The following is a 20,556-nucleotide window of genomic DNA, read 5'->3' on the forward strand; positions in this document are numbered from 1 at the left end:
CTGCCACCGCGGCAGTACCGTGTTAAGCCCGTCCGGCAGTACCGTGCTGGGCTAGTCCCTCCTCTGTCTTCTAGTCCTCTCTGCTGGGCGGTAGTACCGTAGGGGGGAGCGGTAGTACCGCTGGGTCCAGCGGTAGTACCTACCGCCCTCTACGGGGCTGTTTAGTGGGGTAACGGTTGGATTGTTACCCCCACTATAAAAGGGGGTCCCCTTCTTCCCCGTTGACCCACCTCTTCCCCCTCAAGCTCCATTAATGCTCCAAGCTCCATTTTCGCCCGATCTCTCTCTCTAGCCAATCAAACTTGTTGATTTGCTCGAGAGTGGTTGAGAAGGCCCCGATCTACACTTCCACCAAGAGATATTTGATTCCCCTACCTATCCCTAGCGGATCTTGTTACTCTTGGGTGTTTGAGCACCCTAGACGGTTGAGGTCACCACGGAGCCATAGTCCATTGTGGTGAAGCTTCGTGGTATTGTTGGGAGCCTCCGATTAAGTTGTGGAGATTGCCCCAACCTTGTTTGTAAAGGTCCGGTTGCCGCCTCCAAGGGCACCAATAGTGGAATCACGGCATCTCGCATTGTGTGAGGGCGTGAGGAGAATATGGTGGCCCTAGTGGCTTCTTGGGGAGCATTGTGCCTCCACACCGCTCTAACGGAGACGTACTTCCCCTCAAAAGGAAGGAACTTCGGTAACACATCCTCGTCTTCACTGGGTCCACTCTTGGTTATTATCTCTTACCTTTACTTGTGCAAGCTCATTAGTGTTCCTTCTCTTACTTGCGTGTTTGTTCGTTGTTATTGCATCATATAGGTTGCTTACCTACTTGCACATCTAGACAACCTACTTTGATGCAAAGTTTAATTTGGTAAAGAAAAGTTAAAAATTGTTAGTTGCCTATTCACCCCTCCCCCCTCTAGTCAACCATATCGACCCCTCTAGTCAACCATATCGATCCTTTCACCTGCAAAAACAAGTTAGCCGTCCTCTACTTTGTTTTTGCAAGTTTTACGTGGCTGCTACGGGCTTCTAGCAAGAACAGTTCTTACCTACGCATCAAAACCACAACGATTTTTTGTCAAGTGTGTTGTTTTAACCTTCAACAAGGACCGGCCATAGTCAAACTCGATTCAACTAAAGTTGGAGAAACAGGCTCCCGCCAGCCACCTATGTGCGAAGCACGTCGGTAGAACCAGTCTCATGAACGCGGTCATGTACTGTCGGTCCAGGCCGCTTCATCCAACAATATTGCCGAATCAATGTAAGACGTTGGTGGTAAGTAGTATGACTATTATCGCCATAACTCTTGTGTTCTACTCGTGCATATAACATCTTCGCATAGACCTGGCTCTGATACCACTGTTGGGGAACGTAGTAATTCAAAAAAAAATTTACGATCACGCAAGATCTAACAGGGAGATGCATAGCAACGAGAGGGGAGAGTGCGTCCATGTACCCTTGTAGACCAAAAGAGGAAGCGCTTAGTAACGCGGTTGATGTAGTCGAACGTCTTCACGATCCAACCGATCCAAGTACCGAACGTACGGCACCTCCATGTTCAGCACGCGTTCATCACGATGACGTCCCTCGATCTCTTGATCTGGACGAGGGAGAGTTCCATCAGCACGACGGTGTGGTGTCAGTGATGATGAAGTTACTAGCGTAGGGCTTCACCTAAGCACTACGACGATATGACCGATGTGTTAAACTGTGGAAGGGGGCACCGCACACGGCTAAGAGATTGTTTGTTGTCCTTTGGGGTGCCCCCGCCTCCGTATATAAAGGGGGGAGGAGGAAGTGGCCAGCCAAGGGGGGCGCGCCATGGGGGGAGTCCTACTTGGACTCCTAGTCCAAGTAGGATTCGCCCCCCCCTCCTTCCTTCCACCGGAGAGGAAAAAGGGGAAGGGAGAGAGAGGGAGAAGGAAAGAGAGGGGACGCCCTCTCCCCTAGTCCAATTCGGTTTGGGCAAGAGGGGGGCGCGCGCCTCCCCACGTGGCATTCCTTCTCTCCTCCAATATGGCCCAATAGGCCCAATACTTCCCCCAGGGGGTTCCGGTAACCCCTCGGTACTACAGTAAAATACCTGAACCACTCGGAACCATTCCGATGTTTGAATATAACCTTCCAATATATGAATCTTTACCTCTCGACCATTTTGAGACTCCTCGTCATGTCTGTGATCTCATCGGGACTCTGAACAAACTTCGGTCATCAAATCACATAACTCATAATACAAATCGTCATCAAACGTTAAGCGTGCGAACCCTACAGGTTCGAGAACTATGTAGACATGACCGAGACACATCTTCGGTCAATAACCAATAGCGGAACTTGGATGCTCATATTGGCTCCTACATATTCTATGAAGATCTTTATCGGTCAAACCGCATAACAACATATGTCATCCCCTTTGTCATCGGTATGTTACTTGCCCGAGATTCGATCGTCGGTATCATCATACCTAGTTCAGTCTCGTTACCGGCAAGTCTCTTTACTCATTCCGTAATGGATCATCCCGTAACTAACTCATTAGTCACATTGCTTGCAAGGCTTATAGTGATGTGCATTATCGAGAGGGCCCAGAGATACCTCTCCGATACTCGGAGTGACAAATCCTAATCTTGATCTATGCCAACTCGACAAACACCATCGAAGACACCTGTAGAGCATCTTTATAATCACCCAGTTACATCATGACATTTGATAGCACACAAAGTGTTCCTCCGGTATTCGGGAGTTGCATAATCTCATAATCAGAAGAATATGTATAAGGCATGAAGAAAGCAATAGCAATAAAACTAAACGATCATAATGCTAAGCTAACGGATGGGTATTGTCCATCACATCATTCTCTAATGATGTGATACCGTTCATCAAATGACAACACATGTCTATGGTCAGGAAACATAACCATCTTTGATTAACGAGCTAGTCAAGTAAAGGCATACTAGGGACACTTTGTTTGTCTATGTATTCACACATGCACTAAGTGTCCGGTTCATACAATTCTATCATGAATAATAAACATTTATCATGATATAAGGAAATATAAATAATAACTTTATTATTGCCTCTAGGGCATATTTCCTTCAAGGGTATGATTTGTTCATCCCTCATTTACTCGTTCATGTGTTAGCCGTACATGCTATGTTCATAGATGTTTTGATTCTATGTACTGTAAGTGCTCACATGCTTAGGTATCAGTTTGATTTGCTGATACGTCTCCAACGTATCTATAATTTTTGATTGTTCCATGCTATTATATATTCTGTTTTGGATGTTTAATGGGCTTTATTATACACTTTTATATTATTTTTGGGACTAACCTATTAACCCAAGGCCCAATGCAAATTGCTGTTTTTTTGCCTATTTCAGTGTTTCGCAGAAAAGGAATATCAAGCGGAGTCCAAACGGAATGAAACCTTCGGGAGCGTGATTTTTGGAACAAACATGATCCAAAGGACTTGGAGTGGACGTCAAGAAACAACCGAGGAGGCCACGAGGCAGGGAGGCGCGCCTGCCCCCTGGGCGCGCCCCCACCCTCGTGGGCCCCTCGTAGCTCTCCTGACTGACTTCCTTAGCCTATATATGCTTATATACCTTGAAAATATTCAGGAGCACCACGAAACCCTATTTCCACCGCCACAACCTTCTGTACCCATGAGATCCCATCTTGGGGCCTTTTCCGGCACTCCGTCGGAGGGGGCATCGATCACGGAGGGCTTCTACATCAACACCATAGCCTCTCCGATGATGTGTGAGTAGTTTACCTCAGACCTTCGGGTCCATAGTTATTATCTAGATGGCTTCTTCTCTCTCTTTGGATCTCAATACAAAGTTCTCCTCGGTCTTCTTGGAGATCTATTCGATGTAACTCTTTTTGCGGTGTGTTTGTCGAGATCCGATGAATTGTGGGTTTATGATCAAGATTATCTATGAACAATATTTGAATCTCCTCTGAATTCTTGTATGTATGATTTGTTATCTTTGAAAGTCTCTTCGAATTGTCTGTTTGGTTTGGCCTACTAGATTGATCTTTCTTGCAACGGGAGAAGTGCTTAGCTTTGGGTTCAATCTTGCGTTGCTCGATCCCAGTGACAAAAAAGGAAACGACACGTATTGTATTGTTGCCATCGAGGATAAAAAGGTGGGGTTTATTTCATATTGCTTGAGTTTATCCCTCTACATCATGTCATCTTATCTAATGCGTTACTCTGTTCTTATGAACTTAATACTCTAGATGCATGCTGGATAGCAGTCGATGTGTGGAGTAATAGTAGTAGATGCAGGTAGGAGTCGGTCTACTTGTCACGGACGTGATTCCTATATACATGATCATGCCTAGATATTCTCATAATTATTCGCTTTTCTATCAATTGCTCGACATTAATTTGTTCATCCACCGTAATACTTATGCTATCTTGAGAGAAGCCACTAGTGAAACCTATGGCCCCCGAGTCTATTCTTCATTATATTAATCTCCCATCAACAAGTTATTTCTGGCACTGTTTATTTTGCAATCTTTACTTTTAATCTTTATCATAAAAATACCAAAAATATTATCTTATCATCTCTATCAGATCTCACTTTTGCAAGTGGCCGTGAAGGGATTGACAACCCCTTTATCGCGTTGGTTGCAAGGTTCTTATTTATTTGTGTAGGTACGAGGGACTTGCGTGTGGCCTCCTACTAGATTGATACCTTGGTTCTCAAAAACTGAGGGAAAAATACTTACGCTACTTTGCTGCATCACCCTTTCCTCTTCAAGGGAAAAACCAACACATGCTCAACAGATAGCAGTTGCATACTGTGATTGCCAGATTTACTGTTTACGTATGGATTAGTCTAATCGAAAAGGTGTTAATATTTCCAGCAAACTTAATACTACGTTTAGGCGGTTGAAACTTAATATTGTAAGTTGAGGCGATCCATATGAAACTTGATAATAAAACTTAAAAGAAACTTGGCAAAAGAGATTTTCTCTCTCTCTAAGAGCAACTCCAACGCGCCGACCCAAACGAACTGTGCTTTTATCCGCTTGGGTCGGCCGCCCGCTCAGTGTCCGCCCTGTTTGAGATTTGGGTCGGCCGTGCACCCAACGCGCCGACCCATTTCATGTCCGCACACAATTTTTTTAAAAAAGGCTCGCGGCCATGTTGTCGCCCGAAAGTTCATGCCGGCACCATCCAGGGCCGGCATACAAATGCCAGCTTCAGAAAACACCGCACAATTCGGCTGGCGCACTTGCCAGCACCCGGCACACATGCCAACACACAAAAAAGGGGCGGGAGTTCGACCACACCATCACGGCCGTGGTCATGCCAGCATACTTGCCGGCATGCAAAAAAGGATGGCGCTCGCTGCCATTGGTCACTCGTCGTCGAACTTGAGCATGTTGGCATGCATCTTCTTGAACCACGACCTCTTCCTTGGCGGCACGGTGTTGAGATCCACCTTCATGATCTCCACCACGGTCATCATGCTCGCAAGAACCACTTCTTTCGCCTTGCTCTTGGCGTTGGCGGCCTCGCTCTCTAGCATCTTGGCTTGCTTCTTCGCCTCCATCTCAAGCATCTTGACTTGCTTCTCTACATCCATCTCAAGCCTCCTCCTTTTGATCTCCATGAAGGCGTTAATTTGTTCTTCTTTGTATCATCAACGCTCCTCCTCCCTTGAGTCCTTCTTGCTCATCATGCCCTCCAGGCTTGCGATCAAGGCGTTGGACGCCGCATCCCGCTTGTCCTCCTTCTTGGAGTTGGTCTCCCCCCACGGCCGTGCCTTCTCGCCATCCCCAACCTCCTCCACGGCTTGCTTCCCCCCACGCGACTTGAGGGCTGCATATTACGCCTTGAACTTCTCCTCGTCTTTGATGACCCTAAAGCAATGGGAGAGGTTGAAGCACTTGCCATTGTGTTGGACCTTGAATGCCACTAAAGCTTGAAATGCCTACAAATGTATTTCATGCAAGCATATTGGCAAATGGTATGGAAATGGACACGCAAGCATAAACAAAATGACACAAAAGAGGGCGGCTTGCTAGCATACCATGTCTTGCATGCCAATGCCGCTCATGAGCCGGGCCCTGACGCTCTCAAGAGTGGCACAAAACTTGTTGCACTCTTGTTGGATCACCCTCCACCGCTTCGAAATGGACACCCACCCGCGCGTGCTTATTATTTGGTACGGCGGAAACTTCTTGCGCTCATGGAACTCACGATGGACACGAATCCAAAAGGTTGATGCCTTTTGTTCGGCACCCGTCTTGGGGTCTTGCCCAATGTCTCCCCAGCACTCACAAAGAAGCTTGTCCTCGGCCGCCGTGTATGCCTTCGTCCGCTTGCTCTTGCGCCCCGGCTTCGCCCCGGCGGCTTGGTTGGCGAGCTCGTCCTCAAACAAAGGCTCCCTTTGATTTCGCACTTGTCCTCTTACTCTTTCCCGTAGTCCTTCGAAAACTTGTGGTCGAGTGGGAAGCCGTCCAGGTCCAGGCCGACCTGATCATGCATGAAGGCCACCTGATCTTGATCAAAGGTGGACGGCGTGAACGAACCTCAACCGTCTTGGGTTTGTGTTTTGTCGGGATCGTAGCCAGCCCCGGCAGCATCGCTAGCGGCCGGCGCACCACCCTCGAAGATGATGTTCTGCATGTAGTCATTGTCGCCGGAGGCCGGTATTCCGTCGCATAGGTTGCGCACGCCCGGCAGCACGTCGGCTGGCATGTGCCATGCGCGTTTCCTCGCGCCTCCGGATGACGAGCCACCGGCCACCGGTGTGGCGTCGAGGTCGATGGGCGCGGGCGCGAGCGCGGAAGGCGCCACCACGCTCACCTCGGGCGAGCACTCCCCGGAGAGGCGGGAGGCCTACGGGTAGACGTGGAATCCGGGCATCGGGGTGCAAGCCGACGCGTGGGGCGAGTCGGGCAGCACCATCCGAGGGAACGCGGATGAGCCGGTGCTGGACGTGGCCACGCCGCCGTTGATGAGGCCGTGTTGGCTAGGGTTTAACCCTAGCATATAGAGCGCCTCCCTCATTGCCGCCACGACGCGGGCGTTGGTGACCTCCTGCTGCGCGGCAGCGGCGACGGCGGCCGCCGCGATGGCTTCGTCCCTCACGTCCACCGCGTGCCTCCGCCCCTTCTACTTTGTTTGACTCCCTTGCTCGTTGTTCGGGCGTCAGTATCTTCTTCGGCTTGCGCGCGACGACGGTCTTGCATGGGGCGCGAGGCTTGCCTTTGTCGGAGGGGCCGGTCGTCATGCCGGACGAGACGAGGGACACAAGGCCGACAGCAGCATCGAGGTCGTCATCCATGGCGGGCGGCGGGAGCACGCGCGGGCGGGTTTTTGAGGGGAAATGATGGAGGCTGCCACCGACCAGCGGGCCAGGGGAAGGAGAAGGCGAGCGCATGCGCGTCCGTCTCATGTCCGCGCCGACGCAAATCCAACTCAAAAATGAATCGGGAATGGGTCGACGCGTTGGGCCGACTTTTATGTCCGTGCCTATCCAAACAAACGCTGACGGATGAAATGGGTTGCCCTGTTCGAGTTGCTCTAAGAAGAGAGAGAGGCGGTTCCAAAGATTGGTCTAGACTCGGCCCACACCGCGCTCCTTCCTGCACCACAGCAATGACACGTGGGCCCGTCGGCTCCCAGGCACGAAAAACACATTTAATTGTCCTCCAATCATCCGTCCAAAAACAACTATAAACTCGAAAGGAAGAAAAGCACGCTAACTTTCACAGACAAGTGGCCCCACCCCTCAACCAACTAAATATTCTTCCTCCCCCCTTCCCCTTATAAATACCGTCGGGCCCCTTGCCTTTTCCCCCGAAGAAGCAGACCACCACCACCTCATTCAATCAGCAGTCCTCATTTTCTCAGAGGGGGAAGGGAGGAAGCGGTTGCGTGTTCGCGGAGAAGCAGAGACCAAACCCTCTCCTCCTCGCGCGGGCACCGGGCGGAGAGGGAGGAGGGGCGCGCGGAGGACGAAGGCCGCCAGCAGCCAGCCGCGTCGACCCGAGCCGCCGGCCAAGGTAATACCGCCTCCTCCGATCCCCAAACCCCGCTCAATCCCGTCGCGTGCCGCCGATTCGGCGCGGGGAGTAGATTGATTGATTCAATCGGGAGTGTCCTGGCCGGGGACTCCGTTTCCTGCGGTTGATCGGCCACCGCAGGTGGGTTCTGGGGCTGCTGCGGGATAGGGGAGAGATTTGAGGCCGAATTTCGGGGGGGATTTGAGGCGGTGCTCTTTCAATTGGCGGGATGAGCGTGGTTTTAGGCGGTACGATTGGTTGATTCTGCTCCCGGACTGTGCTGAGCTCCTGGGGTCGTGCGATTTAGGCTGGGAGTCAGGGTCGGTCTCCGTGAATGCGCAATGTCCCCCTCTTAATGTGCTGTAATCTCTCTGTCACAGCTCGTTTGGTTCTGTACCCTCTGACTCGTTGATCTCATACAAGCCGGCAACTCTGATCACCTTTGGTTGGTACAGTTGATTTTGCATGATACTTGCTTCAGCCGTCTCCTTGCTCTTGACCCTGTATTTTCACCATGGTACCGTTTATGACCTTTCGGGGAAACAGAACGCTGCCGAAGAACAATATCATGCTTCAGCTTCTGATTCTGGCGATGTGTTACTTCACTACTTGACGTCAGGCCTTCAGTCTGACTTCTGGTTGGTTCAGTGACCCAACTAGAATTAGACCGAGCCTTTAAGATCGGGCTAGTTGTGCCAGGAAAAAAACAAGCTCTGTAAACATGAATGCTCCTAATCTATTCCAACCTCACTACCCAGGCGGCCAGGCTTGTATTGTCTCTTGTTTGTAACTCATCACTGGTTGATGTCAACACATGCTGTGCTGTGAATGGTCAATTGGTCATACTCGCCCAATGGTTGGTTTACACAATTGCATTCCATCCATCTACTTGCTTGTGGTCGTCTCTTTGAACCTTTGCATCTATTATATCCTTGGGTAGGTTGGCCATTATCCACTAAGAAGCACGGATACGGGGGCAAAGATACGCATGCGGGGAGTCCCCGCCAGGGACACGGGATACTGCATTTTCCAGAAACAGCCATTCGGGCGAGTACATTATGAAATAAAATAAAAAATGTCATGTAATATACAGTTAATACAAAATTAATGAGAAATACTGCCCCAATCGGGGAATACAGAGGAAGAGGATACTAAGGATCTACGGCACGAAGACCAGGCCGCCCTTCACTCTCACCTACAAACGATTGGCTACCGGCGGTGGCGCTCCGAGATGCCATCCTACCTAACAGCAAGCAGCCAAGCAGCAATCATTCAACAGTAGCACAAGCATTCAAGGTCAAGCGAGCAGCAGGAACACAAGGATTCAAAGAGCAGCACAACATAGGTAGCAAGCAGCAGCAGATCAGGTATTCAAAGAGCAGCAGCAGCTCAATGGAAGAAAATCAGAAAAAAATATGAAAAGGTTGGAGAGGCTGCCGGGATTGGGAACTTGGTTACCTGCCGTTGGGAGGAGAGGCTGCTGGAGCTGGGTAGCAGTCGCTGGTAGAGTCCAGGCGTCGACGGTGGCAGCAGCGAGTCCAGGAGGCGGCGGTGGCGGCCCATTCGCTGCTGCCTGCGAGGCTGTGGGCAGCTTGTTCTTTTGTGGAGAGCGTGCGTGCGACACCTGCAAAATAGGGTTTGGTATTGGGCTGTAGCTGTTTTTCGGCTGACAGTGTCCCCAATGTATCATGCACGTATCCCAGCCGTGCCCCTGTATTTTTATTTTTTTTAATTCGCAAATTGTGGGATACTGTGGGATACGTGTATCCTGGCGTATCCTCGTATCCTGGTGTGTCAGGACGGCCAATGGGCAAGTTTTGCTGTATCAATCCTTCTTAGATTACCCAGGTACATTATTCAGTTGATGCTGCCAGATAGGATGGCTAGTTGATCATGTTTGACGAGTAAAGTGTATTTTTCACCGTTCTTCTTAGTTCCTACTCTTTCAGTTCATGAAACCTGTATGTATTTGACCTGCCCACTAAAGCCCTTGGAAATTTTCTTGATTCCTACCTAAAAATACATTCATGAAATGAGTTGTTTGTGCTCCCAGTTCGACATCAGGCAACTCTTTTGTTTCTATTTATTTGTTTTTTGCTAGCAGTTTTTTTTCCTGGATAACAGAAACCGGTAAAAATGTACTCTCAAAACCATCCACACACTATGTAATACGAGCTATCTGAATTTTGATCATTTATGTTTGATTTTTGTTGCTCAAAAATCAGGTCAGCGCTCACAATTTCTTGTATATGTGAGAATGAAGAGTAAGAATGCTGCATCTAAATTTATATAATGGAAATATAGTTTATGCTGTCTCTAAGTGATCACAGAAAAAGATCATGTGATATGTATAACTCGTGCTAGATCTCAGCCTTCAAGTGTACCTTCATCGTGTGATGCTATTACCGTTAGATCATGGAAGGTACTCTTCCATTGTGCCATCGACACTGGTTGTTTATATGTTCCACCCAACAGAGCATACAAGTTGTACAGCCTCGGATTATTCTTAGAGGCAGAAATGCTTTATATGTTAAGAGCACACCACTGATGTCCTTTCCTTTGATGATTATGCATGAAATTCTACATCACTTGCTGCATCTTCAGGTATTTATTTTTGACGTTTTAAGCACCATCTATAAAGTATTTTATATAGTCAGCAATGGCAAACAAACCGTTATTTCTTATGGTGGAAATGCAGGTTAGAGTGAGATTCGGCTTCCAAAATAGCCACATTCTTCAAAGCAGCGATTAAGATTTGTTAGAGTTGGAGTTCAATATTTGGGGCCATGATTCCATTTCGTTGTTTGTTTGACTTCAACTTGGGCAATTGTGGGAATTAGGTTGGGTAAGCAATTGCCGTTTTCTCCAATTATCTGATGACCTGGTACCCAGGTTAGTGAATAGTTTGAGAAATAATATAATTACAGATTTAAGCTGATAACTAAGTTAGAAGCTAGCCTTGTGCTAAACTTTATTCCATGGGTGCCACCGCCTTTTTCGTGGTCACAAACCCTTAACATGGGTACTGCCATTCATACTACCTTGCCTTTAGCTTCGATGGTTTTTTTTTTTTTGGCCTTTCTTTCTCTAGCTCCTCCAGCTTATTTGCTGTTCCTACTAAGCCTTGAAACAAGGGAAGTTTATTTATTGTGGAGGATGATAGCTTTAGATCCTTCGAAATATTAGTATAGTCAAAAGTCTTGTTTCCCTGTGCGTAAATACCTTTTCATTTGGACTGAGCTACTAATAATATTGCAGGTACTAGTTGATCCTGCGAAGTAAAGGAAAATTTTATTTTCTTTCTTGACTTGATTTACCAAAATCAAGCTCACATTAAGGTCAAACAATTGGGCACATTGGGCTCCTTGATTCATTTTGCGAGTACTATGTGCTGACTGCTGCAGTCAAATGGAAGAGCTCTTCAGTTGACATGTGATTTGAGAACCTATTTAGCCTCAGAAAGAGCATATGCTCAAATCAATGTATTTTGTCCTTAGCGTGAGGGAAGGTGATACCTATCGCAAGATCTTAAGCATACAAGTCAGGCCTTCCAATGCGGTTTCTGGAAGTGGTACCTCTTCTGGGAACTGGAAAATTATACCTAACTGCTGCCACACTTAGCACATAGTATGTTTAGATTACTGTGGTGTGTTCCATGAACTTCATGGACTAAGTACGTTGGTGATGGTATATGAACCAGTGCCCATTGTTAACCTGCATAGAAGGATTTCATGATCACTTGGAGTATTAATTGGAGCAGTGCAAGCATGCACTTCATACAAGAACCATCAATTTGCTTGTCATGGTTTGGATGGTTAATTTACCAATAGATGGGTGTAAAATCTGGAAAAGGAACGTAAGACCTAATGGTTCCTACCAAAGTAGTTGATCTGAAGGTGCTTTTCCAAGAAGAAATCAGCTTAAGACGTAGAACTGGCTGTGGTGAGGGTAGGTGTACCCTTGAAACAAGCTCAGTTATTGTGTTGAGAGAATGTATTTGCAGATAGCCATTTGATGGGAAAATGAAAGGAGAGAAAGGCTAGTCAAACATAAATCAATTGATGTTGGAAACAAGATGCATCTACATATAAGCAGAACAAAAGGGCACACCAGCTTCATGGAGGAACCAATATCACACATATGTTATCTATTTAAATGGGCCATGTTTCTACATGACATGCTATGTCCACTGCCTTGACGATATTTCCGGCTCGTCTGGAGCTGATAGCTAGCATTACCCTTATGTCTTAGACATCCAATTATTTTACATTTTGATAGTATTATGTACACTATCCATCTCTCCCCTTGATGTAGCTCATTATGACATGAGCTCATCTCATGCTATGTAAAGTTTGAATTTTCAGTCAGATAATTCTTATGCTTGCTAGAATGTAAATATGATAACTGTACTATTGGAAGAGTGTTGTCACAAAAAAAATCAGTAATCTCTTTCAACTTCTTTGGCTACTTGTTGTATTATCATTTTTGCAATGCTTGCTGTAGTTTACGCTGTTTGAGATTATTTACCTAGTGCTTGCCAGAGGTTTGGGTGTTATCTTTCTTACCTGTCATGGCAAAATGTATATCAGAAAGCTGTTTTTCTTGCTTCTTACTCAAAAGTACAGGAAATTTGTTTGTGACACAATCCTAATGCTATCCATTGTATATATACTGATATCATGTGCTCTATCACTTCGTTAAAAGACAAATGTGGTCCTCATATGCTACTTATCCTGTGTGAAGTTGGAAATATAATCATATGAAATTGTAAACATAGTGCAAATAGTTGTTTTTGACCTTTTGGTATGAAGTCAAAATATCTTCAACCAGGTGTGTTTACATTCCAAAAAACAAACAGACATGCTTTAATAATTTGCTCACAAATAATCACTAAAATATACTCCCTCCGTTCCACAATACATGCCTTCCATTTGTCAAAATATAGATGTATCTAGACGTGCTTTAGTATATAGGTACATTCATTTTTGGACAAATGGAAGTCAAGTATTTTGGAACGGAGGGAGTACATGCATGCGAGCAACATTTTCTTAAAGTTATCACTTTAACTGACTGCACTTTGTTTCATTTCAAGTTTCTATCCTCCCACCATCTTTCATTATCTTTGAATGCAACCAAAATTCTACCATGGCTGCAAGTAAAATTTATCTGTGGAAATTTGACATGGATTGTAGATGTAATATTATATGTAAGATGGATAGTCTGCAGCTGGAGCAGCATTATCAGCATCATATGGATATACTGCAAATTAGTTCTAAAAATATGCCAATCATTCAGATGCCATTAATATAAAGTTCAAAAGATGAAACTTCAGATTGTTTTAACCAGTCATGTAGTCTGTTGTGATTTTCTTGCCCCTGGTGCTGCCACGACCTTGGCTGTCATTATACTCTGATACTTAACTTGAGTAACAGTGCAGTTTTTTGAGCAGTAACTGTACCTTAACTGATTGGTATGCAAAACCATTGATATTGCTTTCTCTGGTTTAAAAACACAATTCATATTTTGTTGTCAAAATTTGCTCTGGCTTTATCATCTCAGCAGTTTGAGTTCTTTTGCTTTGGCTTCTGATGTTTTCAGCCACATTGAATAGAGAAAATTAGCTCAGTACAGTTTCAAGGCCATATAAATGGGAAACTATCGACTAGTATAAGGATGACATGTGGTATCTGAGGACATGTCATTAGTTATATATTGGATATATGGATTGTATTTTCCAACTCAGTGATCCCTGTGATGGTACTGAGCTATAATGTCCAATTAAGTAACTGCATTGCCATTTGATGAATCATTTGGCTTTGATTATCTCAGATCCGTGTGACTCTAATCTTACTTCCCACAGTTCTAAGGTCTGAAATGCTTGTATTTTGTCCCTTAAGTTTATGCATTTGTGATGCTTCATGCACTCACTTATAAATGTTATCCCATTTGCAGCTGCAACTTGTTTAACCGAAGTACTAATACTGTGCCTCAAAATTTCCAGATTAAGCAAACATCTGATCAGACTGTACATGAGTCATGGCTGGGCATCATTATCACAATTCCCAGATTTCAAGAATGGATCGTACGAACCAGCCACGTAATGAACCTCCGCCTTTTGGTACATGGACTTAACTAGCACACTGCTTTTTTATTCATGTATCCCAGTTTTGGTGAACTCATTTAGTTGCACCCTGTTTATCTCAGGTCAAAAGTTATTTATGCATCCTAGAGGTGATGCACCTAATGGAGCGGGACCATCAGGTTATGGGGTTACAACTGTGAGATCTAATGAACTTCCATCCTCAAGCTACGCCGGTCAGTCTTATGGTCAGCAGATGGGAGCCCCTGGAACCTTGCATGCTTCCCATGCTGGTTATCCTCCTGCTGGAAGCTCTAGTAGCAGCTATGCACCATACAATACTCAACACGTGCCTTCTTTAAGCTATCCGAATAGATCGGAGGATAGTTTTATTCCTGGAGTCCATGTGGATGACAGAAGGGTTGCACCGAAGCGGAGAAATCCCATCACTCATCCTGTGGATGGTGTAAGTGCTGGAGGCTATTATCCTGGCAGTTCTTCCAATAATCAGTTCTCTGGTTACGTGCCCCTGAATCCTGTTCCTACTCGTGAAACTTGCCCTCCACAAATAAGTTCAAACATGGGTTCCAGCCACTGGAACGATCATCAGTTTCTTAATCATGAAGGATCTCAGAGGAATGTGAGGGGACGCCATGATCATAGTTCTATCCATTCGGAATATAATTCATCTACAGCTTGCCCATCAAGCAGTGTTCATGTGCCACCATACCATCCAAATGCAAATGCTCCTTTTGGAAGTGCACCAGTACAGCGGGAAAGAGCTCCTTTATCTCTACCTCCCAGAATTGTTCCTCCAGGTTAGTTTCAACTTCTGCTGTTCAAGCCCTATAGCCATGCTTCTAATCTGATGTGTTTTCATATTGTTCTACTTCTGCTAAGATTTGGTACAAACTTTTGGGTAGTCAGGTGAAATGATCATATCTTACATGTTTGGACAGAATAGCTCTTTGTATACATGATATACTCCCTCTGTAAAGTAATATAAGACGTTTATAGATCACTAAACTGGTGATCTAAACGTCTTATATTACTTTACAGAGGGAGTAACATTTACAAAAATAGACACGAGGGAGGAAAAGCCTTCTCTGTGTATTCTAATTCCTAAGTTGGAGGTGAGAAATACTGGTTTATTCATCCCACAGGGATCACACCCAGGGAAGCTTAGAGCGCACACAGTGGCCCCACACCACTGAGCTTATTGCTCAGTTCTCAGACTTGTGCCATACCACTAGTTTCAAGCATAGGACTTTCACCAGTTAATACCTACTCCCTCCGTTCCAAAAACTTTATTCCAGTTTAATTGTAATATGGGTTGGTGGTATCCGAAGGGGAGCCTTGGCGCAGTGGTAAAGCTGCTGCCTTGTGACCATGAGGTCATGGGTTCAAGTCCTGGAAACAGCCTCTTACAGAAATGTAGGGAAAGGCTGCGTACTATAGACCCAAAGTGGTCGGACCCTTCCCTGGACCCTGCGCAAGCGGGAGCTACATGCACCAGGTTGCCCTTTTTTTTTTATGGGTTGGTGGTATCCCATTCTCTTGGAATTTGACACTAGTAAAGATTGTCATCAAAGAAGCTAAGAATTTTTTATATCATTTTCCAGGGACAGATGGAAGCACTGGCATAGCATTCAGAGAGAGGCCATTCTATCCTGCTCCACAGAGCACCAACATAAGTGCTCCTGTGCCAACACTTCCTGGTTCTTCTGACGTTGCACCATTTGCTCACATTGGATACACTCCTAGACCAGTTCATCACAACGCTGGCCACAATTATCCACCGCCAGCTTTTACAACTTCTTCCAACTCTGGAGCAGTTCGGTGTGAGCCTGCTAACCCTCGCTATCAACCTTCCATGACCAGCTATCCTCCTGCTACTGCTGCAGCATCATCAAGTGTCCAGCCATTACATGCCGAAGCTGCTGCATCTTTTAGACAGCCTAGGCACGTCTCTGTAGGGCATGGTGGTAGTACAAGGAGTAGAAGGATGAGGGATTCCTATCATTGTTTTCATCCTTTGATGATTGAGGAGAATAACCTAGGAAGATCGGCAGCTGAGGTAGTTATATGTTTAGTTTTTCTTGTAATTGTTCCAACATTCTATACATTTTGAACTTGCATCTAATTTAGTTACACTCTCTTTGAAGCGTTTTATGATGCTGGACCAGTTGGTCATCCATGAGTCTAGAGAAGCATTAGATCCTCACTGGGACATGAGACTGGACATTGATGACATGAGCTATGAGGTAAGGAGAAAAATAGTTTAGGCTCTTCTTACCGCCTACAGCTGCATCAAAATGTTGAACAAATGTAAACTTTTGATATTGTCATGTACAGGAGCTCCTGGCGTTGGAAGAACGAATTGGCAATGTAAACACTGGCCTGGCTGACGAAAAAATCTCAGGCTGCGTGATGGAGCTAGCCTGTCGTAATTCTGCCCGTACACAGAATGATCAAGACAAGGAAAGATGCATAATTTGCCTGGTAAGATGACACTACTATGTGGAATCATAATTGCCAACAATCTTGTTGCACTGTATTCCTGGTTTGGTAAGTTTGTTCTCATCCGCATGCGCTTGCTGTAGGAGGAATACAAGCACAAGGACTCCCTTGGGAAGCTGAAATGTGGGCATGACTTCCATGCGGGCTGCATCAAGAAGTGGCTGGAGGTGAAGAACGCCTGCCCGGTTTGTAAAGCCGACGCCGCAAATGAAACCACCTGAGGGACCAAGTAGTGCGCCCCTCCACATTTATCATAGTTCAGGAATTTCAGTTATATCTGCTCATTGTGCCGCTCAAGTTGGCTGTGTAAATAATAATTAAAGTCCTAAAGTTAGGATTGTTTTGTGAACTCAAAACATCGTGCCCGATGTAAGTATGAATCTTTAAGCAAGTTATGGATTAATTATCCAAAGCCTCTGATCCCCAGTAATTACCTACTCGCAAGATGTCCCTCCTTTTGCTGTTGACGTCTCGAGTTTCTTCTCATGATTGAGCAGCCGGCCGTTAGGAGGTTGTTGTCCTGCCAGCTTCGCCTCAGCTAGCAAACGGGACGGTTGGGTGTTCGGAATCAGTGATATTACGTCCGAGCTCATCGGGTGGCTTGCTTCTAATTTCTTCATGCCTTGCATGGGTGATGGGTGCACCACCCTCCTGACCCAGATGGTTGGGTCCGGTGCTAGCATCATCTGCAAGGTGGTGAACTCATGTGGTGGTGGCCATGGCATGTGATCAGACGGCCCAAAGGATGTCCTCACGTGAGAGCCGTGAGATAATGGCTCGCCTTACAGCTTCGGCCGAGTGCGATCTTCCAGCCAACGATGGATCGATCGCTGCCCCATAAGCAGTCGTTATGTCCCCTCGGGGATTCATCTCAATAATATATCTCGAGAAGACGAGATCCCAACCCTTCATTTTGAATATTGCACATTTCTGTTTTTTTTTTCAGGATTGAATCCTGCACGCTTTTCCTATGGGTTAATTACATTATACTCCCTCTGTTTCAAAATAAGTGTCTCAACTTTGTATTAACTTTAGTACAAAATTACATTAAGCTTGATGCACTCATTTTAGGATGGAAGGAGTATTAACTAATTAAAACTTACTCTGTCTGTTCGCGGTTGCTAAGGAGGTGAAACCTGTTCGAGGGTATGCATGCTTTCTGTCATGTTTCGTATGTTGTTTGTTCGTCTGCATTTACCCGTAGCGTAAATTAAACTAGCCCATGCTTGCGTTTAGAAAAACGGCCAATTTAAACGTTCCTGGCGACCTGACTGAGCAGTGCTTTAAATTTTACGTGGATCAGTTTCTTCACACGAGCCAGGCAACCAAACAACTCAGATTTAGCACCTTACAACTTGGTTGGGCTTAATGCAGCCCACCAAACATGCTAGATGTGCTACATACTATGCAAATTAAGCACAAAAATATGCAAAGACAGGTAAAGAAACACTAAAGTAGGAAAAGACGGACGGAGCAAATGGGATTGAGAGAATCCACTGCAGTTTTTTAGAACGAAGGCTCAAGAAGAGCCCGGTTTTGAATTAACAAAGCCATCAACCGGTCAGGATTACAAGATCACCAACTTACAAGGAAAAGCAAATAGAAACGAGCGGCTGATACAAGGAGCAAAGCGAAACGCACTCAAAGACAGCAACGATAGCAAGCAGAGGAACGACCTGCTGCAGCAATCACCCTACAGGACGACCTACACCAACAGGACTAACTACGGACTTGAGAGGATGCACCACCGCGCAAGCTTCGTGATCGTAGCCAAACTCGAAGACAGTAATGGACCGAAACTCCTCTAGAACTGCCACTGCAAAGGGCCCCTGCCCTCTCATCCTGGCTCGAAGGATGCCGCACTGGCAGCCGGCAGCTCGGTTCACCCTAGAACCCAGAAGGAAGACGTCCAAGCCGCGCATGAAGAAGGAACTAGGAGCAGACCTGCAAGCTCAGAGCACACCACTCCGAGCACCGTCATCATCTGCGGTTAAGCCACACCGAAGGGCAAGAGCTGTCGGCCACAATCGCAGCAACAAGGGTAACAGCGATGAGCCACTGAAGAGAAGACATTGAAGCGCAGAGCCAAGCTGCCACCCGGCTCCATCACACCCCACCCGACTCTCTCGCCGCCCCTACGATCCCCGGACTGCACCTCCAAGAAGGAACACGACACAGATGTGTCGTTGCCGCCCGAATCAGGGGACCTAGGCTTTCATCTAGCAGGGGACGGAATGAGGGGGAGAAGGATCCACACCACAACCTTCAAGGAGGGGAACGACGCCCAGGGCGTCGCGTACAATGTGGCTGCGCCTGCCAGGGGTTTTCCCCGGATCCAACCCCACTCGACGAGATCCGCGATGCCGGCGCCCGGGAAGAACGACCTAAGCCACCGGGACCCAGATCCGGCGATGGAAGGAGCAGATCGGGGCAGAGAGGATGGGATGCATCTAGCGGCGGCAACCGCGCGAGGGTGGCCGCACACCAACGACTGGGACCGACGCCTCCTCGTCCCTCTCGAGACCGAGGGAGGCGCCTCACGAGCTCCGGCAGGAATGGCCCGCCGCCAGGGCCACCCCGCGCTCTCCGCCCGGGGCCGCTGCCCCGGATGCCGAGGCCCTCCACGAAACGTGGAGCCGCCGGATCCCTCGCCGCCACCTTCATTGGTGTCGAGTGCACGCCGGCGCACACCTCTGGTGACGGCGGCGGCGGTTAGTGTCGTGGTTCTAACTCTGACAGTGAGGTAGGGGGGTATGTATGGAGAGGCTAGGTCTCAGCTATGGAGAAGTTGTAAATACACCAGGATGTACGAGTTCAGGCCCTTCGCGGAGGAAGTAACAGCCCTACGTCTCGGTGCCCGGAGGCGGTCGACTGGATTATGTGTGTATGAATTACAGGGGTGCCAACCCCTGCTACTGAGGAGGGGGGTGGCTTATATAGAGTTCGCCAGACCCCTCCGGTCCTCAGTAACGCAGGGTTAAAATACATTAAGACTGGGCGTTACTGGTAACGTCCCTAATAAAGTGCTATGATGACCATAAAGACTACTTAATGGCCGACCGTTTGCTTGCGGAGTGGCTTTAGATCTCCTGTCAGTCGAGTGGTTGGCATCGTAGTCGAGTGGTAGCCTCCTGGTCGAGTGTCTTAAATCTGTCGAGTGGGATACCTTCAAGTCGATTGAAAGGTGACTTCTTCCAGGGATGTCCTTGGGTAGGGCTCCTTAGGACTAGTCCATGCCCCCACCCTAGGTACATAGCTTCATCATTAGCCCTCGAATGGATCGAGGTTCGAGTGAGGAAGGAGTTGGGGGTCCTTCCGACTGGTTCTTAGCGTTATACGAACGTCTTGTGCTGGATCAATCGTCACGGATGACGTTGTCAACTTCTTTCGGTCACCTTGATCCATTCTTGGTCTCTCGTCGAGTGGATTTCCTTACTTGTGGAATACCGAGTGCCGGCACGAGCGGGCTCTTCAGTTTGATGAGTTGTTCTGCAGCCCACGGATTCTGCGGGGTTCGAATTTCGGGAAGCGAGACGGACGGGGGCGGCCGAAGTAATCGGACGGGATAGGATGGAAGCTCCTCGATCTCCGAGCCACCTTTTTCGCCACGTACCGCGCGCGCGCCTATTACGGGATTTGACGGGATCTCCTGGGCCTACCGGTCAGCCACTCGGAAGCGGCTCCTTATAAGTTGCCGGCTCGGGGCTCCCCAACAGTGTGCTCTCGCCTTTCCTTCTCCCCCCGCAAGGTCCTCCGCCACCTCCGCTCTCACCCTAGCACTGTAGGTCCGTTCGAGCCTCGCCGGCGATGATGGTGAAGGACAAGACGTCGGCTTTGGAGCGCGTGAAGAAGGCGGCGGTGCAGGGGAAGGGGAAGAAGTCCGCTCGGGGCGGATCTTCCTCGAGGACTGCCCTGCCCAGGGATTGGATCCAG

At 47.3% G+C, this 20,556-nt stretch overlaps 1 protein-coding gene across 7 annotated transcripts; it reads left to right on the top strand.

The window, feature by feature from the left end:
* Nucleotides 1-7,830: 7,830 nt before the first annotated feature.
* Nucleotides 7,831-17,041, top strand: LOC119366404 (probable E3 ubiquitin-protein ligase RHG1A). Of its 7 annotated transcripts, XM_037632147.1 has the most exons (9): nt 7,831-8,024; nt 9,164-10,628; nt 10,723-10,916; nt 11,283-14,142; nt 14,229-14,921; nt 15,726-16,180; nt 16,269-16,367; nt 16,459-16,605; nt 16,707-17,041. In XM_037632147.1, the coding sequence occupies exons 4-9, from the start codon at nt 14,061-14,063 to the stop codon at nt 16,842-16,844; spliced, it is 1,614 nt and encodes a 537-aa protein (XP_037488044.1). In that variant the 5' UTR covers nt 7,831-8,024; nt 9,164-10,628; nt 10,723-10,916; nt 11,283-14,060; the 3' UTR covers nt 16,845-17,041. The 7 variants fall into 7 exon arrangements, with proteins under 7 accessions (XP_037488044.1, XP_037488037.1, XP_037488059.1 ...); XM_037632140.1 differs by having other exon boundaries at nt 9,164-10,916; XM_037632162.1 differs by having other exon boundaries at nt 9,164-10,916; nt 14,026-14,142.
* Nucleotides 17,042-20,556: the final 3,515 nt, after the last annotated feature.

This window comes from Triticum dicoccoides, chromosome 1A (assembly GCF_002162155.2).
Source record: "Triticum dicoccoides isolate Atlit2015 ecotype Zavitan chromosome 1A, WEW_v2.0, whole genome shotgun sequence".
NCBI classification, from domain to species: domain Eukaryota; kingdom Viridiplantae; phylum Streptophyta; class Magnoliopsida; order Poales; family Poaceae; genus Triticum; species Triticum dicoccoides.